This window comes from Engystomops pustulosus, chromosome 2, assembly GCF_040894005.1.
Source record: "Engystomops pustulosus chromosome 2, aEngPut4.maternal, whole genome shotgun sequence".
In the NCBI taxonomy this organism is placed as follows: domain Eukaryota; kingdom Metazoa; phylum Chordata; class Amphibia; order Anura; family Leptodactylidae; genus Engystomops; species Engystomops pustulosus.
The window spans coordinates 169,003,859-169,030,351 of NC_092412.1; the positions used below are offsets into that span (position 1 = coordinate 169,003,859).

The window sequence follows — 26,493 nt, forward strand, 5'->3', positions numbered from 1 at the left end:
AGATCAAAATTCTGTCCCTACTGTGGCAAAAGTCACTTTTATGCCCCATTGTAGCCATAAGTAGCCACAGGGCTGCCTCCATTAGTCACAGAATATAAAATACAGAAAAAGCTGTGTGTTTAACCCCTTCCCGACATTTGACATAATAGTACTGCATCGCGGGAGGTGCGTTCCCGCAAAATGCAGTACTATTACATCAAGCTTCTGGCGCCGGCTCCTGAACGGAGCTGGCGCCAGAAGCTGCGGGTGTCGGCTATATATTATAGCTGACACCCGCCTCTAACACCCGCGATCGGAGATTGCTCCGATCGCAGCCCCGGGACTGCCGGTGCCCGGGGCTGCGAGATCTTCCTCCGGAAGCCGGGTCCCTGCCTTCTGAGGTATCACCGTAATCGTAGTGATCCGTAGAATAAAGATAATATATTATTATTATGCTACAGTGAACACCCCCCCCAAAAAAATGCTAAAAATCCAAAACAAGAATTGATGATTTTATTTTCCTCCACACGTAAAAAGTTAATAAAATTGCTTCAATAAGCTAAAAACCCACTAAAATAAAGGTTTTTTACAGTGCATCTCGTCTCGCAAAAAATAAGCCCTTATTTGTCTAAATTGTTTAAAAAATACATAAAGATTGTATAGCCTATTCCCAACGAGCGTTGTTATAGAACGGTGCGGCGGGTAGTGACTTTCCAACACCGGTCAGACACAGTGATCGGGGTAAGATGGTGGCTGTTCCTGACAGGCATCCATCCTGCCCCATGGACCAGAAGGGTTACATCCCCCCCACACACCCCCAGTTTATTATCGCTGCTACTGGCTCATCAATTCAGACGAGCCAATAGCAGCGAATTTACTTATGACGTCAGTAATACCGGTCACCTTTTCTGTAGACACGGTGATCGGGGCAGGGTGGCGGCTGTTCCTGACAGCCACCAATTTTGCCTTGCGTTCCAGAGGGGTTTTGTTGCCCCCCTCTGTCCATGTTTGCCGCTATTGGCTGGTCGATTTGGTCCAGCCAAAAGCAGCAATATTCGTCACAATGGGCATCGCTAGGGTGAATAAGAGCGATAATTTCCCTACGGAAAACGAAGATATGGTACAAAAGTGCTGGCTGTGCACATTGTTCAGATGATGCTGTACAACTCTTACGAGCTGTTCCAATGTGCAGGTCCTGCCATATCATTTCTCCGTTTTCAAGAGGAAGATATTAGGAAACTAATATTGGGATAAGAAGGACGGGGCCCCAGTACCTATGGTTTAGATGTTCCTGTGTTTTGCCAGGACAGCATTTTCCCGGTGAATTCTGCTGCTTCTAATGGTAGGACTCAATAAAGAGTCTGTTCCAAAAGAGGAGTTAGGATGGACACTACATACTACTAAGAGACCTGCGACAACTCAATTGTGACAAAAGTTTAGTTGGTCCCTTGATATATACTACCTCCTTATACACTAGACATTCACAATTCACGCCCAACCTATTGTGAATTAATTTCGGTTAAATGAATAATTGTAACAACTGTTATGTCCTGTTGCTCTCTATACCCCTCCATTATTTCATAAGGGGCGCCACATAACGGGCACTGAACTTTCCAGAAATAATTGCAATTTCCATCTTGGACTCCATTGCACATCATATTTGGAAACCACCTATATGTTCAAAATGCTCATTTCACCACGTGTATTACACTACACCACATATTACACCTTGCTATATTCCCCAAGGGGTGTACATTCAACAATTAGGGTCACTTTTCGGGTTTTCCTCTGTTTTGGTACCACTACGGCTCTCCAAATGTATCCTGACACATGTGAAGGATTTCTTGCAAATTTGGCCTCTAAAAGACAAACATCCCTCTTTTCCTCTACTGTGCGCACATAAAGCATTTTATATGCACATGTGGGGTACTTCTACACTCGGGAGAAATAGTTTTACACCTTTTTTGGGGTTATTTAATATATTATCCCTTGTGGCTTACATAAATTAGGGGTAAAGTGACATTTATAGGAAAATTTTCAGCTTTTTAATGATTAGGGCCCAATTGGATCATTTACCTGTAGGGGCAAATACATATATTACACATTGAAAAATTCTCTAAGGGGTGTGCATTCAAAGATTAGGGTCACTTTTCGGATTCTTCTCTGTTTTTTACCACTAGAGTTCTCCAAATGCATGTCAAACATTTCTGTCAAATTTGGCTTCTAAAAGGCAAACATTCGCCTTTAATTTTACTGTGCGCCCATACAACATTTTATATACACATGTGGGGTACTTCTACACATTTTGGGGGGTTATTACATTTTTTTATCCCTTGTGGCTATATAAAATTAGGAGTAAAATGACCTTTATAAGACAATGTTCACCTTTTATCTATTTAAGTCCTAATTAAATCAAACACCTTTACGGACAAATACACATATTACACCTTGCTAAATTCTCTAAGGGGTATGCTTTCCAAAATGGTGATACTTGTTGGGGTTCCGCTCTGTTTTGGTACCACTACGGCTCTCTAAATGCATCCTGACATATGTAAAGGATGTCTGTCAAATTTGGCTTCTAAAAGGCCAACGCCCCTCTTTCCCTTCTGGGCTTCACTGCGTACCCATACAACATTTTATTTGCATGTGTGGGGCAATTTTATACTCGGGAGAAATGCTAGTACACATTTTTTGGGGTTGTTTCATCTTTAATGCCTTATGGAATACAAAAATTAGCCGTAAAAGTGACTTTTTTGGGAAAATTGTTGGGGTTCCGCTCTGTTTTGGTACCACTAGCACTCTCCAAATGCATCCTGACACATGTAAAGGATGATTGTCAAATCTGGCTTCTAAAAGGCCAAAGCCCCTCTTTCCCTTCTTAGCCCTACTGTGTACCCATACAACACTTTATATGCAAAAGTGCAGTTCTGTGCTTAGGAGAAATAGTTTTACACATTTATGGGGTTGTTTCATCTTTTATCACTTGTGGCTTACAAAAATTTGGGGAAAAAGTGGCTTTTTTGAGAAAATGTTCACCTTTTTTCCCTTTTGGGGCCTAATTGAATCAAACACCTGTTGGGGAAAATACACAAATTACACGTTGCTAAACTCTCCAAGGGGTGTACTTTCCAAAATGGTGTCTGATGTTGGAACTTTCCTCTGTTTTGGTACCATTATGGCTCTCCAAATGCATCCTGACACATGAAAACTTTTTCAGCCATATTTGCCCTGCAAAAACGAAACAACGCTCTTTCCATTCCAAGTGCCCCCCTGTGCCCGTACAGCGTGGTACAGTGACAAAATGGGTATTGGCATGCTCAGGAGGAATTGCCCTAAACATTGTAAAATGCATTTTCCATTTTAACCCATTGTGATGGTGCAAATTTTAGTGTTCAATGAATCTATTGAGATAAAATTACATTTCTCTAATTTCACTTTCATTTACCTTTCACCCTCATGAAACGCTCATAGGGTTAACAAAATTCCCAAAGGTTGTTTTGAATATTTTGAGGGGTGTAGTTTCTAAAATGGTGTCATTTGTGGGGGTTTTCTGTCATGTGGGCCTTATAAAGTCACTTCCAACTAAATTGACCCTCCAAAAGTAGGTTTTGATGATTTTCGTGAAAATCTGAAAAATTGCACCTAAAGTTATAAGCCTCCTAACATCCTAAATAAAGGAAAAGATGTTTGAAAAATGATGCCAAGTTAAAGCAGACATATGGAAAATGTTAGTTATCAAGTTATTTTAGTGATATGGCCAACTTTCCAAAAAGTAGAAAATTTTGAATTTGGAAAACATTGTTTTTTTCAAAATTTTTGCCAAATTTCCATTTATTTCATAAATAAATACTAAATATATTGATTAAATTTCTCAACCAGCATGAAGTACAATGTGTCACGAAAAAACAATCTCAAAATCAACTGGATATGTTAAAGCGTTCCAAAGTTTTAACCACTTAAATAGACACATGTCAGATTTTTAAAAATGGGCCGTGTCAGGAAGGTGAAAAGTGGCTTCAGCGTTAAGGGGTTAAAGGCTTGCTATCCACAGAGTTCTTGAGACGTTAAATTGTGTGGTTCAAGGTTTCTTTTATTCTGTACAAAGATAAACAACGCGTTTCGGGGATGGGCCACCCACTTCGTCAGGTCTGTGACAATAAACTCTAAAAAGTTGCAAAATATATGTAATGATAAAATTAGTCTTTTGGTTTTGGGTAAAATATAAAAAGAGAATAAATAATAAATATCGTAATAAAAATTACATTCACTTTTTTTATAGTTCTGTATATTATGCCACGTACCGATCCTGCACTACTGTACCGGCTCTTGGGAGGTTGCTGCAATTCACAGGACACTGAGACCCCAATGTACCCCATGATTTCTAGGCATTTATTTAAGGTTACATCAGGTGACCAATTCTTATTGGAATCCTAGTAATATACTCTACTTAAAATACTACACTAGGGGTGTAGTTTGGGTTTCTCCTCTTTAATATATCCTTTAGTCACAGGGCAGCTTCCATTAACCAATGCTGCCCCCAGTAGTCACGGGACTGTCCCCAGCAGTCACAGGAAAGCTACCAGTAGCCAAAGGGCTGCCTCTAGTAGTCACAGGGCAGCTTCCAGTAGACAGTGCAGCTCTCAGAAACCACCAAACTGCCTCCAGTAGCAAATGTCACCCCAGTAGTCACAGAGCAGCTCAAAGTAGCCACAAGGCTGGCCCCAGCAGTCACAGTGCTGCCCTAAATAACTAGTGCTGCCCAAGTAGTGGATTTAAAAAAAAAAATTATATATGTATACTCACACCTTGTTACTCTTCTTGTTCCTCCTTTCTCAGCAGTGGGGTGCAGGCGTCATGTGATGACTTTAGACGTCCACCTGACCTGGCGCAGTCGGAAGTCTAATCATATGTCGCCTGTGCTGTGCGTAATATCACAGGAGCGAGGGCTTGGGGTCTGTGTGCTGCGAGCTCCTGTAATCTGCTCCAACTGATACTGCCGAAGTAGTAGTTTGTGGAGTGAGAGGGGTTGATGTATCCAGTACCTGCTCCACCAACACCCGCCGGGTCTGTACAGCCCTGAATGCATGCATAGGGATATAGACTAATTGTAAACATGTCATTTGCATTGACCACTTCTATATTTATACTAACACAGTTTGACTAAAGATTTCTTTGATTAATACGATTACTTCTGTATCATTGGACAGCCAGTGAATAAACCTTAAGTCATTTTGCTGTTTTTAGAAATTGAATTTGATCAAACAATGTATTTTTTTCTTTTTTTTTTGTAGAGGTTAGTAAGTATGAATATGCCGTTAAACAGTGATGGGACTGTTACTTTCAATGCTACTTTATTTTCACTTGTAAGGACAGCTTTGAAGATAAAAACTGAAGGTAAGATATCTGTTCAACTTCAGTTAACTTTTTCTGGAATTTTTTTTTTAACAGGTATAACACTTATATCATTTAAATACATTATCCCTAGAGTTCATTTGCTTTGGCTGAACTATGATATGTCGTTCAACTGAAAAAGTCTGATCTTCTAGAATTGCCTATCTGGACCACACACAGAGTCTACACACTGTCGAACTTGCTTCCATCATGCTGTGATTGTGTGCATACAATGAATGTATTATACGGGCACATAACACCACACTATTAATGGCAACTCCCTTTATTTGTGTCTGTTTGTAACATTTTTTATCTTGACTTGTTGTGAATTATGTTTTATCAGCTAACACTGAATACACTTGGCATATTCTAGCAACACTTCCTATAAATTTTTGTATGTTGTATTGTATCAACAACACAACATACAAACATGTGTAGAAAGTTTTGCTTTGGCTGGTAAATTCACATTCACATTGGTTTGTGTTACTTAATTCAAGAAGTGTTTTGTAAGGGAGATGGTACTAACATCTTAACATCTAGATCCACTTCCATTCCATAACTTGAGACATTCTCATACTTAGAATAGGCTGCAGAGGTTGTTGGCTGTTTGAACAGTCTGTTGCACTCCAACATGGGCTTAGCACAGCTCTACTGTATATTCATGGTTGTGGGTCTGAATCATTGGTGCTATTCCAATTTCCAGTGCTATTGGCTCATACAACGGTGTGTAGCTAAAATCCTGTTTCTTGTCTGTTACCAAAAATGTGTTTATAGAACAGTATTCTGCCTGGGTAAAAGTTTTGCTTGTAACTTGCACATGTTGCAGAATTAGTTGTATATGCTCTCCAGGACAGATCTAATCTTTACATACTGAATTTATAGAAAAAGATGTAAAAATAAATTGAACAATTGCCATTGAACAAACAAGGATGACTTGCTTCAGAGATATATATTTATATATCATTTATATATCACACAATAACTTATATCAAAGAAGTATGCAGTATTCGGTGAGCAGCAAAACCCAGCAATGAGTGGAAAACCACAGCAATATCGGTCATCCCCAATATGGATACTACAGACCTCAAATTTATCAAGGGATGCAGAGGGAGAATTTTAACACCATGTGTATTTCAAGAATTTTAATTAACTTTGGTGAGCGGAAGTGAAAAATTACAATTTTTACTTTTACTGTGGCCCAAAGTATTTATTTTTATAAGCAGCTGAAGAAGAAAATGTATCCCATATTCAGTTACATAAAATCTATGAAATATGGAATTACCCCACATGTGGTAGAAAACTGCTAAAGGGGCACACAATGAGGCACACAATGGAATGGGTGCCGACTAAGTAAAGGGAATCTGCTATGTAATGCATTATATGGTTATAACTTTAACTTAACTTGCCAGGTTGGCAAGTCACTGCCGCCTATGCAGTACTATTACGTCAAGTTTTAGGAAGGGGTTAAATGAGCTTTGAAATATATAATTATTAGAGACTCCGTTTTCTGGAAACCTCAAACTATTGATAACAACTCTTACAAAGCTTGTAAATCCTTTGAGCTCTGCATAGCAACTAAAAAGAAATGGATGTAAAATTTAGAATGGCCTAATTATGTCAGTAATTTAGCCCTAAAATTTTCACTTTCAAAACAAGATTAAAGGAGAAAATCAATCTTAAAATGCATTATGCAATTTAAGATGCACATTTCAGTGATACTTTTTTGTGGTGGTTATGTCCTAATGATGAAAATTTATTATATTGGGGTCCCCAAATATAATAGGGGTTAGGGAAAAAAAACCATTAATTCTGTAACAGATTTTTTACTTTCCTTCTGGTGTTCACCATATTGCCTAATAAACATTCTAATGTTCATTCTATGAATCAGTACAAATGTATTCTACATTGTTTCATACGTTTTACAAGTTTTAAAGAATAAAACATATTTGAAAAAAATTATAGTATTTGCATTGCCATCTTCCAAGAGGTATGACACTTACTTGTTTACTTTTTGGTATGTGAAGCTGGATTTGCGCTTTTTATGTGGGACATGCTGTACTTTACACCCGTATCATTTTGGAATACATACGATTTTTTGATGAATTTTGGTGGACAAGATTGTACAGGCAGTTTCTCTGTTGCCTCCATAATATTTAAAGCCTTATAGCAAACCCCTAGTAATATTTTCTTTTTTCCTCCCCTTATCTCCACCCATAGGGACTCAACATTGCTTCATTGATGTCACTGGACAGGCTTGAGACAAGAAGGGTGAAGCTTCTTTGTGAGGCTTCTGGCATTAGTGTACATACACTTTATAGGGTTTTCCCTATTCCTTTGGTTTTTATTCCTGATCTTATCCCAGCCCCCCTTATTCCCCCATGTACCAACTCTTTCTAGTTCCAGATCTACACCATCTTGCTCTGTACATTTTATGCATAGTAATGTGTCCATCACCCCCATATAGAAGTACAAGCAAGTAACCTAAGGTCAAGACAGATTGACGCTAGAGATGGGCGAATTTGTTAAAATTCGTTTCGACCCCGGGAAGGGGGCGTGGCCAGCCATTAGCCAAGATGGACGCGTGAGCGGAGAGCTCCGGACCCCTGGTGTTAATAACACACCAAAACAATAGCGAACACTGGCACCCAAGGTAAAAAAACGCCCCGAGAAAGGGGCCTGAAGCCTTACCGCCCAAGAAAACCCATCCAGTCGGCACCTTGGACGGATACGTTCGGCGGAATCCCGCTCACTCTCCAGACTGGGCGCCATTTTGGCCACGAGACGCATGTGGCGGCAGCGAGACCTCCCAGCAGAAAGTCAGCCTGGAGAGAAGGAAGACCATGTCTCCCACATCGGCAGCGGGACGCGCTGGTTCGGGTGCAGCCAAACAGAAAGGTGAGCCCTCCACCCGCTCTTCCACATCGGCCCCAATAACCAGGCATACAGCAGCCAGGGAGCAGCCTGACCCGCCAGCAGCAAGGGTAGGCAGCACACCGAGCCCCCTTTCCGGAGGAAAAAAGGAGAGAGATGCTCCACATGTAAAGGGGAGACATGGAGTAAAGGATTTGGGAGGCAAAGCCCCCCCTAATACAGGAGGGAATAGGGCACAAGAAACACTTCCCCCAGGGAGAGAGAGCTCACATAACAGGAGCTACAGTGCTGTGGCAAGAGCTAGCAGGGAGGCAGAGCTGGATCACCCCACTCCAGCACCGATATTACCACAGAGGAGCCTGCATGAGCAGGCATCAAACCCTCCTATGAAAAAGCAGTCAAGCTCACAACCGCGATCCCCTGTTCTGCAAGAGGAGGATCTGGCATTAACACCCACTTTTACAAGATACCAAGAGCCCTCACCCACATGGGCTTCATCTCCTGAATTACATACAGAACCTCCAGGGGGCTTCCCAGCTTCTAACACAGAGCTTAACACCCTACAAGCTTTTCTACAAAACCTCCCTACTAAAGAGGATTTCAAGCTTCTTATAACAGAGGTGAAAGATACCTTGAAGGCTGAACTAACAGAAGTGAGAAATGATCTGCAGTTGGTTACGGGCAGAGTAGACTCTCTGGAAGTGGCTACAGAAGACTCTAGGCACAACATGGCACAGTTGCAATCCCTCGTCTCCTCCCAAGCAGAGACTATGCGAGATATCACCAGACACTTGGAGGATCTGGATAACAGAGGGAGACGAAATAACATAAGAGTGAGGGGAGTGCCGGAGGTAGAGGGAAGAGAAAACGTAAAAGACTTGCTACACTCTTTATTCACTTCTATACTGGGAGACCCCTCTGTCCGGATAAAATTTGACAGAGCTCATAGAGCCCTTAGGCCAAAGTCAGCAGGCTCTGCCCCCAGAGACATCATTTGCAGGCTACAAGATTATGAACTTAAAGAACGTATCATGTTCAGAGCAAGAAAGCAGCGGGAGCATGAGTTCCAAGGTGCAAAGATACAGCTATACCAAGATCTCTCATGGCTGACCCTGCAGAAGAGAAGACAACTGCGCCCCCTCCTGGACATCTTACATCAACATGGGATTACCTATAGATGAGGCTATCCTTTTGCCTTAATAGCTACACATGAAGGCCTGGCGGCGACACTGCGCTCATTCCAGGATCTGATACCATTCTGTGAAGCATGGGACATACCTGTGCCTCCTATGCAAGACTGGGAAGCGGGACATTCAACGCCAGTAGCCCTACCTACATCCAAATGGCGGATAGTGCAAAAAAATAGGAGGCGACCGCAATCAAGACGGTCTGCTGGAGAATCCCCTACTTAGGTCCGACAGAACCTTTATGAGGATATCCTTTTTATGATGTGATCTTAACAGCATAATGCTATTCAGCCTGGACAATAACGAGTTTTTCAATGTGTTCATAAGTTCACGTACCTCTGCACCAGGGGTCTGCCTGCAGACGTATTTCCTAGTTATTTTTGATAGTATTGATAGATATATTTCTTGGTTGTGTGACCCCATCTTGGCTGTGCCGTGGTCTCACATTACCCCGTCTGGGACTATTGAGTGATCTCGCTGGTATACACCAGACGATCCCTCAGCCACCTGCTGGTTTTCTCCCTTTCCTTTTTTTTTAAGGGAAAAGGTGGTTTAGATCCCAACCAGAAAGGGAGTGATATTTCTCTCCCATTTTGGTTTATACCCTTGGTATAACCTAATTGTTACTGTATCTTGTCTTTTTACGTCCTTACCCATTTGTGTGTTCCCCCCTCCCCTTTTTTCCCTTTCCCTTTCTCTCTTTTAGACCTTCTCCACCCATATCGGAGGGAGATAATAAGGGAAATGAGATCCAGTAGGGCAGACATAGTTTACCTGCAGGAGACACATTATGACACAAGAGGTTCATTTGCCTTCGCCAGGCACTTATACACTGAGGCCTATTTAGCTTCTCATGACAGTAAAAAAGCCGGAGTAGCGATTTTGATTTCCAGCTCATGCCCGATGCAGGTCTTCTCTGTGATCGCTGACCCGATGGGACGATACCTCATCCTACAGGGTACACTCCATGGCAATCCAATCCGCCTATGTAACATATATGCCCCAAACTCCTCCCAGGTGAGGTTCCTCACCAAGGTACTTAATAGAATAGCTAAATTGCCCCCAATGCCACTGTTACTGGGAGGGGATTTTAACCTCATCTTCTCTACTTCAATGAATAGGTTGGCAATGACGAATTCCCCAGTCAATCGTTCCCAAAACAACATGGCAACAGCCTTCCGTAGCCTAGTTCGGCGCTTCTCCCTGTACGACCTATGGCGGGTTTGTAACCCCAGAGAAAAAGAATACACATTTTACTCTGCCCCACACGTTACCCATACCCGCATTGACTATTTCTTCGGAGATATTCAAATCCTGCGGATGATGAGAGATGCAGAAATAGGGTCCATTTCCTGGTCTGATCATGCCCCTTTGGTGCCAAACCTTAGAGATGAGTTTACCTACTTACGCACCTGCCATTGGAGGTTGAATGAGGCCCTGCTAAAAGTCCCACATATAAAGGAAGAGTTATCCACATCCCTAGCTGAACACTTCCGCTTTAATGTAGACTCAGTATCGACTCAAGCCATACTGTGGGAGGCTCACAAAGCTGTGATGCGAGGTTACTGCATAGAGCAAGGGACAAGATCCAAACGGGATAGGTTGCGGCAGGAAAAGGAGTTACGTAAGGCGATGTTTATGGAGACTGGTATGGCAGAAAACCCGACCACAGGGTGACTGAGACGACTGGTTGAGCTTAGGGAGACCTTGAGAGAACTCCAACTTAAACAAGTGGAGAGAATGTTGGTATTCTCAAAGCAGCGTTATTATGATAAAGGAAATAAATCACACAAACTGCTCGCGAGGCAGCTCTGGGAGAGACGTGAGAGCCAAACTCCACATGTTATCAAAGGACCCTCAGGGTCTATGATACATGATCCGAAGGCAATTGCAGACCATTTCCAGGCCTATTACGCCAAACGTTATGCTCTACCTATTCCTCAATCATTGATAGTAGAGGATAGAGAGAAAGCCATACAAGAGTTTTTGCTCTCTTGCTCTCTCCCTAGACTGTCCACAGACGCGGTCAAGTCCCTTAACATTCCTATAACCCCTGAGGAGATAGAGGAAGTGGTCAAAGAACTCCCCAACGGAAAGGCACCAGGGCCTGACGGCCTAACATACCTTTATTACCGAACATTCCTCCAAACCTTACTCCCCCATATAACGCGCTTATTTAACTCCCTTTTGGAAGGGGAATCTCTTCCTTCTACTCTCACTCATTCTTATATTACAGTAATCCTCAAGCCCGGAAAGGACGCGACGGAGTGTGCAAACTACAGGCCAATCGCTCTCCTTAACTCTGACTTAAAGATTTACACAAAGATCTTAGAAAATCGACTGCTCCCTACACTCCCCCACATGATCCACAAAGGCCAAGTAGAATTTATTCCGTGTCGCCAAGGGGGGGATAATACTAGGAGGACAATTGACTTAATAGAGGTCCTAAACTATTCGAAGGAACGTTTACTGAGCTTAGACGCGGAAAAAGTGTTTGACCGGCTGAACTGGCCTTTCATGTTCAAAACGCTGGAAGCTTTGGGTTTTAGGGGCCAGTTCATGAAGGCAATTGCAGGCCTGTACGCTAAACCCACAGCGACAATAAATTTCCCTCACGCTTCTTTTAGCCCTATAAACATTAAAAATGGTACCAGGCAGGGATGTCCATTGTCTCCCCTCCTGTTTGTACTATGTATAGAGCCTCTAGCAGCTATGATACGCCAAGACCCGAATATACGTGGGGTAATGGTGAAGGGTAGAGAGTTCAAATTGTCACTATTTGCAGACGATGTCCTCCTTACCCTGACCCAACCAAATACGTCCCTTCCAAACCTCCAGGCCCGCCTAAACCACTACGGCCTCTTGTCGGGGTACAAGGTTAACACCACCATGACTGAAGCTTTACCGCTCAATATGACACCACAAGAGACCTATTACGAGCTAATTATAAGTTTCGTTGGCCAACATCAGCTATTAAATATTTGGGGGTGAACATTACGCAGACTTATAGCACAATCTATGACCAGAACTTCCCAAATATGTTTAAAGAAATACGGTTGCTGCTTAACAAGTGGAATTCTCTTCCAATTTCACTCTTTGGTAGGATTGCGGCCATAAAAATGACTTTGCCCCCAAACTACTTTATTTATTTGAAACCCTGCCTATTTCAGTGCCTCTAGGAGCCTTAAGATCGATGCAGAGTGCTTTCATTCGCTTTGTGTGGGCCCACAAACATCACAGGGTGGCAAAGTCTGTGTTACTTGCTCATAGATCCAAGGGAGGATTGTCGGTACCAGACCTAGTTAAATATTACTGGGCGGTTCATCTCAGACGAATCCCGCGCCCATGCAGTCATTCTTATATACACCACTTATGCCCCAGAATACACCGGGACCAGTAATAAGACCTTGGCATACCAAATGCTTATTCCGTTTCGCAGATGTAGTAGATCACAGTTCAAGGACAATACTTCCTTTTAGGCACCCTCCAGGAAAAGTTTGACATCCCATCCTCCTCCCAATATCACTACCTACAAATTCGCCACTTATTGCAAACCCGAGGAAGCTCCGACACAGTCTCCAAGCCTACCCCTTTTGAATACCTATGTAAAACTACCACGCACACTTCAGGACTCATCTCTGACATTTATATGATTATTTTACATCCTGACCCAACAGAGGCGGTATCGCACTCCTACATGGCCAGGTGGGAACGGGTGGTGGGATCCCCGATCACGCAGGAGACCTGGTGTCGTATATGGCATTATGCAGCCAAGTCATCGACATGCACTGTTTACAAGGAGAACCAGTATAAGCTGTTATATTTCTGGTATCATACACCAGCGCAATTACATCAGATATTTCCAGAAACTCAGGACATCTGCTGGCGCTGCAGGGAGACAGGTAGTGATTTACACCATATCTTCTGGTCTTGTGCAAACATTCGGCCGTTTTGGGAGGAGGTCAAAGACCTGATTCATAATATACTTTCAATTTCGATCCCCCTCACTCCCCTGTTCTACTTGCTTAACATAGCACCGCAGCCTCTACCTAAGCTGTCCATGAGGTTAGCCTTACATATCCTTACGGCAGCCAAGTGCCTGATAGCACAACACTGGAAGAGGTCGAATCGGCCAACCAGAGGGTCCCTCTTGGCAAGAGTGAGAGAGGTATGCAGTATGGAATCTATGACCGCTTCAATGGATGATAAAATAGACCTTTTCTCCAAGACCTGGGCCCCATGGGATGCATATTGGGCGGGTATGGTAAACCAAAGAGATGATTGACAAGGAAGCAGACACAGCTTATAGAGAGACCTCCACTTCTTCTCCTCCTCCCCTCTTTCCATATGTATCCTTGTCTGGCGTCTCCCCCACGGTTTAATGATTTGTTGTAATGTTGTTTATTGGGCTCCGAATGAGCTTTCCTTTTTGTAATGACTACATGCAAGATGTATATGATAGATACAATGCTGACTACTAATCTGTGTAACTAATGACTTAAGGTTAACCTTCTACAACTAATTGTCGGCTATTGTTGATTTTTCTTTTTTATTTCCTGTTCTGGTATTGCTTGCGATATCTGGATTTCTCATACGAGTATTGTATAAAATATTTTAATTGAAATAAAAATACAGTTAAATTTTTTTTAAAAAGTGTTTCGTCCCAATTCGCCGAATTTTTCGAAAAAATTCGTTTCGACCCGAATCGAATCAAAACGAATCACATCAAAAAACAGGCATTTCCTGGCTGCAGAGAGCCTGTAGGGTGTTGTAGAACGTTGTGTCATGCTTAAATATGCATAGGGAGCGTGGTTTGGTCTTCAAACAATGCTGTGTTTTAGTATGACACGCACATGACAGCCGCGGCTCTTAGAATCGCTTCACTCTTCACTTCCATGTGCACTTACATAGGCCAACTTCCCCAAATAAGCGAAGCGGGAACGCAGCCTGACAAGGTTACGTCTGTGCCAGCTCGAAAAGACCGAGCTGAGGGCCAAGATCCCACTATAACATCAAAGAGTGCACTCTTTTTACACATCAGATGATTCCATAGATTACGACAGAACCTGTTCTGTTAAATGCGGATACATGTGGAAAGCCCCCCAAAAGAGTGCAGAGGATGTCGGCAGTAATTTTGCATTGACGTCACTGATCATTTTGCCATTCTTTTCACGCGTCAGTGTCCTCAATCGGTCAATAATCAAGGGTGAAAACAGCATTATGGAAACCACAGGGTGTTCCAGGGAGACAGCGGTAAGTTGGCAGCAGCATGAGTAGGCTGCAGAGTGGCACAATGACAAATTATGGAGGTGGCGGAAACATGGTAGGCCACAAAGTGGCACAATGATAAGAGTGTGGAGGTGGAGGCAGCAAAAGCAGCAGCAGGAGCCCACAGGTGGCAGCAACATGGTGGCAGCAACAGGGATAGCCACAGAGTGGCACAATGATTTAGTGTGGATATGGCATCAGTAGCAGGATCCCACAGGTGGCAGCAACATGGTGGCAGTAACAGGGAAAGCACAGAGTGGCACAATTATATAGTGTGGAGGTGGCATCAGCAGCAGCAACAGGAGGCCACAAGATGGCGACAGAAGAAGCAGCAGCAGGAGTCCACAGGTGTCAGCAACATGGTGGCAGCAACAGGGAAAGCCACAGAGTGGCACAATGATATAGTGTGAAGGTGGCATCAGAAGCAGCAGGAGCCCGCAGAGTGGCACAATGATATAGTGTGAAGGTGGCATCAGTAGCAGCAGCAGCAGGAGTAGCACAACGATATAGTGTGAAGGTGGCATCAGAAGCAGCAGCAGGAGCCCACAGAGTGGCACAATGATATAGTGTGAAGGTGGCATCAGAAGCAGCAGGAGCCCGCAGAGTGGCACTATGATATAGTGTGAAGGTGGCATCAGAAGCAGCAGGAGCCTGCAAAGTGGCACAATTATATAGTGTGAAGGTGGCATCAGAAGCAGCAGGTGCCTGCAGAGTGGCACAATGATATAGTTTGAAGGTGGCATCAGAAGCAGCAGGAGCCTGCAGAGTGGCACAATGATGTAGTGTGAAGGCAGCCACTGTTTGGGCAGCATTGTAATGAGGTGTCCCCTTATCCATCTTTTTTCTAAACTGAATAACCCCAAATTTTGAAAGCTGTCATTGAATTCTAGTCTCCCCATTCCCCTAATAATCTTGGTTGCTCTCCTCTGCTCCCGTTCCAGTTCTACTAAGGTTTTTTATACACTGGTGCCCAAAACTGTACACATTGGGGGTCGTTTACTAAGGGCCCGATACGCGTTTTCCAGACGTGTTACCCGAATATTTCCAATTTGCGGCGATTTTCCCTGAATTGCCCCGGGATTTTGGCGCAGGCGATCGGATTGTGGCGCATCGGTGCTGGCGTGCATGCGGAAATCGGGGGGCGTGGTCAAACGAAATCCCGACAGATTCGGAAATACCGCCGCATTTTTAAAAAAAAAATTGGTCGCACGCGCCATACTTACATGCACCAGGAAGAGATCAGTGAACTCCGACGCAACTCGGCGGACCTCGGTGCAGCAGTGATACCTGGTGGACATCGGGCGCGGGACCTTCATGAATCGCCGGAATACCTGAAAGCTCGTCGGAAAAGCCGCCGCTGGAACACGAATGGACCACCCGGTAAGTAAATGTGCCCCATTATTCCATGTGTGGTCTGACTAGTGATTTGTATAAACTATGTCCTTATAATGAGAATCTATTCCTCTTTTGATACATCCCATAATTTTTATTTGCTTTAGCAACAGCTGTCTGGTTCTGGTCACTAAAATTAAGTTTACCATTAAAAAAGTAATTGACTGTTAAGAACATAATTATACTTTTTGTTTCCATGGCCCAAGTGCGGGGTTAACCAAGCTTTTCTCCTGCAAGAGGTGAGCCATAGAGAGATCCCCCCCCCATATATTTAATATATAATGGAATGAACCAGATCCATCATATTGGTTTGGTGTGAAAATAAAACAATGAAAAATGCATACAGTGTACCCCCATGTAGTATAAAATGCATACAGTGTGCCGCCATGTAGTGTAAAATGCATACAGCATGCCACCATATAGTATAAAATGCATACAGCGTACCGCCATGTAGTATAAAATGCATAGTGTCCCGCCATGTAGTACAAAACAGATACAGCCAAGGCCGGATTAAGGTTGGTGGGGGCTCCTGGGCGCAAAATCTGGTGGAGGCCCCCACTGAATGTAGTCTAGACAGGGAACAGCAATATATCCCCCAAGCAATTAATGACTGTATACAGCTCCCCAGCAATCACTGTATACAGCACCCCCAGCAATCAATATATTCACGGTGCATAGTTCATGCAGAGCCTGGGGGTGTATACCACCTGGCCCCAGTGATTTCTCTATCTTAGTGGTTGTGAGGTGAAGCGGTACCTCTTCCTGGGTTAAACTGCTGACATTCCAAAGATAATTTACATCATTCCTCATCATGTCTTCCACCAGGGGATTTTCCTGGGTAAAGACAGTTGAGAAGCCAACATTCTGTAGATTTGCCCTTTCCTCATCTCCTTCCACCATGATCCACAGGTCCTCAGAGGGCCACACCGGTTTTTAGCTTCTTGTCATTTATATACTTGAAATATAATTTCAGATCATTTTTGCTCTCATTGGCAATATTTCTCTGTCTCTATTTTTGCTGCCTTTATCTTCTTTTTACAGGATTTATTTTTCTCTTTAATCCTCTTTAATGTTTAATCTCACCACTATCTTCATGTTTTAGCACCTTATACATCTCATCCTTCTCGCTTATTGCTCTCCTTACAGTACCAGTTAACCGCATTGGCTGTTTCTTGTTTCTCTTATGCTTTTTTCCCATATGGTATGTGTTTCTCACAGGCCTTTTTTAGAATATTTGTGAAAAAGTCCCATTTTTTTGGGCGCTTTTGTCTTTGAGAACATTGACACATTTTATAATTTTCCCTTAGCTGCTTAAAATTTGTTGTTTAGAGCATTTGTTGCCCCTCCACTAATGCTGTTCATAAAGCGTAATACAAAATCAATGATATTGTGGTCCCCATTGCCCAGGTTCCCCCCAACATATCATTTTGATAACCTGTCAGGTCTGTTGGTTAGGTTAAGGTCCAGCAGTGCCCCTTATTGGCTCCAGGACTAGTTGCTTCCTGTTCCTCCATTTAGTTTGTGAGGCTTCTGGCCCCCCATTCCTGCCCCCTGTACCATGACTGTACCCAGTTTTCTATTGTCTGCTTGCCCTGCACAAGTGTAGTCTCTAGTTTAAACACTCCTCCAACCTTCTAGCCAACCTCCCCATTGAGATGCAGCCCATCCCTACTGTAGAGACCGTAGCCATCTGCAGTCAGCCCAGTTCTCCATGAACCCAAAGCCCAAACTTCTCTCCATATTTTTAATTGCTCTCAGCTTTAAAACTTGCTCATTTAAATATGCAATTTTCACACATTCCAGACAGTTGTATGCCCCCTCTAACGGTTGTTCAAGGAAAGCATACGTGGCACAGGATGAACACTGTGCAGCATTTCCACTTATGAAGTCCATTGTACTAATGGGGAATACATGAGAAAATATGGAAGAAAAGAATTGACAGAAAAAGTACCACAAACAAAAACACCACTTACCTGCTATGGTCCCTGAAACTTATCTCCCTTAATCCTAAGTCCCACTTTGGACATTGCACCACTTAAGATCAATGCACATTCGCTTTTCTGTGTGCTAATAAATAGGTTATTTGCTAAAATAAGCCGCTGCTTTCACTGCAACAAGATCTGGCTGCAAACCACCAGACAAACTGACCACAGAAGTATATAAAAGCTGCAAATTAGATAGCCCCACACTGCTATTAATTAGGCAGCCCCTTTGCTATCCTGTCTGAATAAGCAAAGATGAATGTCTCAGAGACTTAAAGAGGACCTGTCACCTATATTTTCGGCACTAGGAGCTAGTGCTTGATCAAACGTCGCAGAAACCTCCAGTAACGCTATCTAACACTGTGCCGGGGTACAGTGTAATCATCGGACAGCTTGCAAAGCTGTGTTCATAAAGGGGCGGTCTGAGGCGCTGCCTCTTCCCTGGACCGCCCCGCTGGCTCCATAGGCCGGCAGTGACTGATGTTTCCGGTAACGCTATCACTCTAACACTGAGGCGTTTGATTGAGCACTAGGAGCTGCTTACTTTAGTGATATATTGGGTGACAGGTCCTCTTTAAAGTGTAATTGTCATTTCAAAAAACTTTTGATATGTTGTAAGGCAGGTAATTTTGAGCCCTTTTGCAATTGGATTAGTTACCCAAATCTTGCTCCTTCCTCTTGTGTTCTGCAGCCTTCCCCCTGTTGTTACTGACTCCTGATATGGCTTTTGCTAGGCACATTCCGTCTTCAGTGAGACACACCCACCTCTCTCTAATAAAGATACTCCGATAGCGAAGCACATGTGGCAACATCAAAGTGATCCGAAAATAATATTGTTCAGAGGCATTGAGGTAATAAGACCATCTGCCAGAGGGGGAGATTGGGATAGAATGATCCCAATCACTTTTAAGCCCAATGGACTTTTAAAATCAACTCCATAAAACCGCATGGTTTAAATCGTTTTCTATCCTACGTGAGCTTCATTGAATGAGGTCGGCACACAGATGGGGTACCCCTCAACATCCCCCCCCCCCGAAAACCACTGTCTGATTTAATCAGGACAGCCTGCCTCACAATATCCCCAGTTTATACTGCCACAACAGATATCCCATTGCCATATACCATTTTAGATGCAGGTTGACATTAATATTGCATCTTTTATCTAGCAGTGTGCTGTCTTTTTCAGAGCACCTCGGATACACTCTAAGGCCATATAAATAGGAGTGACGAACACTCACAAATACTGTTTTTTTCTGAAATAAGACCACTGGAAGCAGTACTGTTCTGAAATCCGATATGAATCTATACCAGATCCAAATTAACCCCTTAACGCTCTGCGCCGTAGCTCTACGGCGCAGAGGTATAAGGGATGTATGAAGAGGGCTCACGGGCTGAGTCCTCTTCATACAGAGGTGGGGGTTTTTGCATTTTGCACAAAACCCCCACCGCTAATAACCGCGGGCGCCGCTATCTTTTTTCCGATCGCCACGCCCCCGAACGTCATCGGGGGGTGGCGATTGGTTACCATGGTAGCCTCGGGTCTTCTTTTGACACGAGGCTACATGGCTTATGCAGGTTCGTTACAATGAGCCAGTGGCTCATTGTAATGTATGACCTGCAAAAATGCCATATGTTGCAATACTGTAGTATTGCAGTATATGGTAGGAGCGATCTGACCATCTAGGGTTAATGTACCCTAGATGGTCTAAAAAATAGTGAAAAAAAAAAAAAAAAGTTTAAAAAATTAAAAAAATTAATAAAATATTAAAAGTTCAAATCACTCCCCTTTCCCTAGAACGGATATAAAACATAATAAACAGTAAAAATCACAAACATATTAGGTATCGCGGCGTCCCAAAATGCCCGATCTATCAAAATATAAAAACGGTTACGGCCAGCGGTGACCTCCGAGGCGGGAAATGGCGCCCAAATTTCCGAAATGCGACTTTTACACCTTTTTACATAACATAAAAATTAAATAAAAAATGATCAAAATGTCGCACAGACCTCAAAATGGTAGCAATGAAAACGTCGCCTCATTTCGCAAAAAATGACCCCTCACACATCTCCGTGCGCCAAAGTATGAAAAAGTTATTAGCGTCAGAAGATGGCAAAATATTTTTTTTCTTTTTTGTACACATTCATTTAATTTTTGAAAATGTATTAAAACACAATAAAACCTATATAAATTTGGTATCACCGCGATCGCACCGAACCAAAGAATAAAGTAGGCATGTTATTTGGAGCAAAGAGTGAAAGTCGTAAAAACTAAGCCCACAAGAACGTGACGCACGTGACGTTTTTTTTCAATTTTTCCACATTTGGATTTTTTTTTCAGCTTCGCAGTACACGGCATGTTAAAATAAATAACATCACGGGAAAGTAAAATTTGTTACGCACAAAATAAGCCCTCACACAGGTCTGTACACGTAAAAATGAAAAAGGTATGGATTTTTGAAGTTGGAGAGCGAGAAATCAGCCGAAAAACCCTGCGTCCTTAAGGGGTTAAACTCCCAACCAACGGCGAATCAGCAGGCGGAATATGCTTGGGCACAGTGATGTCCTTTATTGCCGAAAAGATGTCCTTTATCGTCTGAAAAGACCACTCCCGCTGACAACACCACTACATGGTGACCATGGTGAGCGGGCAACTGCGGACGTTGCAGAATAAGGTGGAATCCGCGGTGCCTACTTGACAGCATACAGATTATGCACGGAGCGGCACATATCCCCGGACGTGGAGAAGGCATATGCGGGTACCGCAGAACAAGTGGACTCCGCAGAGCCAGCCCACTAGCCCAGCACATATGTGCCAACAATGCAAGTATGCCATCGATCGTGGACAAAGTAGCAGCTGATATGTGAATTAACAATAATAATAGCCTATACACGTGCCGACACATAAAGGTATGGGCATATCTGATTCCAATCGTTTTAATTACAGTACCGGGAATACACACCTTCTTCTTGCAGTACAATACAGGACAGAGTATTTAGGAGGCAGGTTTAACTCTAAGTGCTGATAGGACATGCCAGTCTGACCCAAGCAAAATGTCAGAGATGACACCTTGATAGCTGATTGGCTGCTCAGGGAGACTTGATGAAGGCTTGATGAAGGTGGTTCACACCTTCGCCACTGTTTCAGTAAACCTCACCCTTTGGTATTTTGTATTTTTGGAGTGCTGCCTACATTTTTTTAACTGGATTAGTAGATAGATAGATATGGGATAGATAGATAAATAGGAGATAGATAGATAGGTTATACATAGATAGATATGAGATAGATATTAGATAGATAGATATGGTTTCATTGGTCAGCAGAAGTCGCTTGTGATGAGGTGACAGGAGGAAGGTGCCGCCCCCCCATCTTGCTGATAATTTTTTTGAGAGCTGGAAACCATGGTTGCTATGGGACAAAAAGGTACTAAATGAAGACCGAGAGGCAAAATACTTTGACAAATGATTCCCAGGGACACATAGTAAGAGAAACATAGGCGGCACCCCTAGTGCAATATGTTACTTATAAAAATTAGGTCTTCATCAAGTCTGTGAAAGGTACTAAGCAAAATAATAAAATATGTATACTTATGTCTCTGAGGGGCAAATGAATGGACATTGACAGTAAAAGTAGCATCCGATTGGATGAGGACATATATAGACAAAAAAACAGGATTAAAATTGTAGACAGGTTAAAAGATATACATATATATATATATATATATATATATATATATATATATATATATATGTGTGTGTGTGTATAAAAAGTATATATAAATAAATGTATAAATCTATTGGAGTCCATCTAAACAATTTAAAGTTGGAGAAAGAAATGGGTATATGTTGTAGGTACATGTATCTGTATATGGAGCAGTAGGGTAAATGTAAAGTAGGAGTGTAGGAGTATGTAATTCATCAATTCGGCATGTAATGGAGTATGTAATGTGTAGAAGTGGAACATAAAGAAATGGGCAAATAATGAGGCATTTAACAGGTGAGGCATATATGGGGTAAAGCTATTTAGGATAAATGGATAAATGGTGGGTGAAATTGGAGAATTACCTGTGCAACAGGAATGTAAGGAGAGCTGATTAATGTGTCTCTTGACCAACAGGGAATTGCTGATATAGGGAAAAGAAGATGGGGTTAGAGAAACAGGGGTGTACGTAGAGAGTATAATATATGAGGGGAATTGGTGGGAGACTTACTTGGACTGGAGTGTACTTCTGCCTGGCGTGGTTGCGTGTTGCATAAGTGCCTTGTGTGGTATGGGAAGCTATTTAAGCATGCCAGGGGTTTTGGAACGATCGTAGTTATGCGCATGTACAGTCAGAGTTTTAGATCGAACGTAGTGGTAGAGGTGACTCGCTGTATGAGACAGAGACGAGCGCTAGAATGGGTGAATGTACCTGGATGTTGAGGAGGGACAAGTGGACATGGTAATTGATAGTGTTGACTGTTTGGCATGAAATTAGGTGATGATATGGGTTATGAATTTTTTCCACGCCCATATCATCACCCAATTTCATGCCAAACAGTCAACACTATCAATTACCATGTCCACTTGTCCCTCCCCAACATCCAGGTACATATCCCCATTCTAGCGCTCGTCTCTGTCTCATACAGCGAGTCACCTCCACCGCATCTGGTCCACTAAGCCTGCGTCTGAATCCTTCTAACTACGATCGAAAAATCCTTCTAAAACTCCGACTGCGCATGCGCCTGGTTTTACTTTTCTCCAAGTGCGCCAAAACAAAAATCAATTACAGTGTTGATGTTTTTTCTCCACAAAAAGTTTAATACATTTTTAGCAATAGGGCATAGCAACCCCAAAATAGTACCACTGAAAAAATGCATGTCATCCCGCAATTTATAAGCACTCACATGGTAACATTAATGGAAAAACAAATATTTTATAGCCCAAACAATTACGCAATGAACCAACTAAAAACCACTTAAAGGGGTATTCTCGTCTGGGCACTCAAATTCAGTTTCATTAATCTCCCATATATAAACATTTCTTCAATTAGATGTTATTAAAAAAAATGTTCCTGTGTGAAGATAATTTCTCATAAATGTAGTCATGTTGTCCCTTAGAAACCAGATAGCTTCCTCGGTTACGACCATGTCACACTCTAGCAGCGGTGGCCAGACTTGGGCTATAGAGTCCTGCCGGACCACCAGGATTCAGCGATCATTACCACAGGACGGCTGTGGGACATGTAGTAACTCCAGGACATTTCGTATACAAAAACCTTTTTGTTTATTTGTGCACTCAATCTATCAGACGTGGCCGTATCCGAGGAAGCCATCTCGTTTCTAAGGGACAAAATTACTACATTTATGAGAAATTATCTTCACACAGGAACATTTTTTTTAATAACATCTAATTGAAGAAATGTTTATATATGGCAGATTTATCAAACTGAATGTGAATGCCCAGACGAGAATACCCCTTTAATTCTATAGCTAGTCCATGGTCCTCCTCTCCTTCTGAACCTCACTGTGTGCCCCTACAACAAGTAACGTCCACATGTGGGGTGTCTCCGTACTCGGGAGAAACTGCATAACAATTTTTAAGGTTTTCTGTTTTTATCTTTTGTGAATGTGTAAATTTTAGGGCTCTATCAACTTATTACCGACAAAATAAGGACCATTCTAAATTTAAACTCCATTTTTATTTAATTACTATGAAGATTTCAAGGTGTTAACAATCTTCCTTAAAGCCGTTTCTAATAGTTTGATGGGTGCAGATTTGAAAATGGATTGATATATGGAGGGGGTTTCTAATCTAGTCTAGTGTATGTGTGTGTGTATGCATGTCCCTAAAGGTATCTGTACCATCGCATTTCGAATTACCAAATTTTGCGCAGTTGCTGAAGGTTTCGAGCTGATATTTGCACCCCACGCTTTCCAAAATTCTCTTATTAACCACCATATAAAGCGGCCATTGTCTCCTGCTGCTGATGTGTCAGTTGGAGGCTAAGCCGTGATTGGTTGTTGTTCTGCCCCAGGTCATTAATATGAGCTCTGAGCTTTGCTAAGTTTCTATATGCAGTGGATATAAGATGCTTATCTGTGAGGTAAGATGTATAGATATGCAGAGATAGGGGGAGATTTAGCAGAAATATCTCAAGTAACTGTTCCCATGGAAATCAATCAGAGATCAGATGTAATTTTGTAAAGAGCTGTGCTAAAATATAACTTGAGCTTTGATTAGTTGTCATGGGCAACTCAAGAAGTTCTGCTTTCAGACACTTCTGATAAATCTTCCCATTGACAAAGTGACATTCGGAGACAGAGACAGTCATTGGCAAGAGAGTGCCAGAGACATTCATTGGCAAGAGAGTCCCATAGACAGTCATTGGCATGAGAGTGGCAGGAGACAGGCACTGGCATGAGAGTGGCAGGAGACAGGCACTGGCATGAGAGTGCCAGAGACAGGCACTGGCATGAAAGTCCCAGAGACAGTTTATAGATACATATAAAATATTTTTTGTTGACCCATTCTATTTTGTTAAAGATAATAGCAGTTAGTTACCATCGCGGGCATCCCGGGCTGGGAGCTACAGCTAGTATTGTATATTTAAAATGTCATTAAAAACAGTAATGATCCCCAAAAAAAATCATTTCTGAAATCTCCTTGTTCCGATGTTCGATTTGTAAATGGTGTGACATTAAGGACCTGTAACGTCTCTGCCCATGAATGTTTACATGTCAGTTGTGAGGTGCACCTCAGAATTAATGACAACTGGTTGGTGCAGGAAGGGGATGGCTTATCTTGAAAAGTAGTGGCAGATAGGAATATCGTACTGTTCTTTAAAGCTGTTTGTCATTGAAGCTGTTCTGGCATTTCATAGGCCAGAAATTTGCTCAAATGCTGTTATTCAGGAACAACCCTCCCCCATTATTTGGGGGATTGAAAGCTGAATGGATGGTGTGGCCAGGCTTTGTGATGGCGACCATAGTACTGGTGGTGTCACATCCTCCCTATGCTAAGAGACAGTTGGCCTTGTCACTTCGGAGTTGGTGGCACAGGCTGAGCCAACTGAAAAAGCAGAGTGAACCTTAGGTATTTTTTGGTGTCTCCTCCACTGCACTCATGTTGATTTTGCAGGTGTCTGGTTATACATAACTTATTTGCATCAGTGTTACTTCCCACCACAAAATCAAACCAACCCCTACATTCCTTCCTAAATCATATATGCCTCTCCAACTATACACTCAAAATTACCAAAAAGAACCAGAGCGGCAACAAATACTAATTTGTTAAAATGATACTCTTTATTGAAAGTAAATGAATTCAACAAATATATACCTCAAGTGGGAAAGTAATAATACAATATATGGGGGACACAAGTAGCCTAAGATGGAAAATAGGGCAGCACAGGAGACCAGTGACTACCCCTATTCGCCCAGGATCCTCCTGACGAAGAATTTGTGCAAAACGCGCATCGGGTGCCTCCTTTGGCTTTCCCTTGATCTGCCCAGTGTCAGTTCACAATGTTTTCGGGTAAGTGTGCAACTGCAATATGACTCTTTCAATACTGGATGGTACCACCAGTTTTGTGTATGGTTTACACAAAAAGAAGGGGGTAAAGTGGCAATAGTGCAGTAGACTGCACTATTGCCACTTTACCCCCTTCTTTATTTGGGTCTAACTTTTGACTGCATTACTATTATTGTCAACAATACTATTAAGATCCTGGGCGAATAGGGTAGTCACTGGTCTCCTGTGCTGCCCTATTTTCCATCTCGGGCTACTTGTGTCCCCCATATATTGTATTATTACTTTCCCACTTAAGGGATATATTTGTCGAATTCATGTATTTACTTTCAATAAAGAGTATCATTTTAACAAATTAGTATTTGTTGCCGTTCTGGTTCTTTTTGGTAATTTTTACTTCCCACCACCCATGATTAAGATTGGTATTTTAATTTAACTTAACAACTATATTGCAACAGTCATTTTAAGATTTTGATAAAACTGCGACCTATACTGCATCAGCCCCTTTCGGATATTGATGGAACTGCTGACTAAACTGCATCAGCAATTTATTAGCCATCAGCATTGCATCATTTGTAATGTAATTTATTACTTAGAAATCCACAAATTGTTCCATAAAGAAGTTATTTCCATGACAAATATGTTGTGCCCAGCTTGTATCAAAATAAACACACACTCAACAGTCTGGTCTATTGTCTGCACACTACTTACCGTATTTGGCACTAAAAAGGTGTACATATTTGGAACAATTTCATATTTCAGTTTCTACTATCTCCTTGTGCATGACTTTTATAATACCACCCCTGAGGTTAAAATGATCGTTATACAGCTTATAGTGGTGTAGTTTCTAAACAGGGTACAGCAACTATGCAGTGTACCACGCTTGTCAATGCAGTGTACTGTAGATGACAAATGA

At 42.3% G+C, this 26,493-nt stretch overlaps 1 protein-coding gene across 2 annotated transcripts in view; it reads left to right on the forward strand.

The window, feature by feature from the left end:
- The window catches only part of CACNA1S (calcium voltage-gated channel subunit alpha1 S), an 817,957-nt gene that overhangs the window by 710,670 nt on the left and 80,794 nt on the right, over positions 1 to 26,493 (forward strand). For both annotated transcript variants that reach the window (XM_072137243.1, XM_072137244.1), the window contains one exon: positions 5,271 to 5,373. In XM_072137243.1, the coding sequence (XP_071993344.1) occupies positions 5,271 to 5,373 (103 nt within the window). The remainder of the gene's footprint in view (positions 1 to 5,270; positions 5,374 to 26,493) is intronic.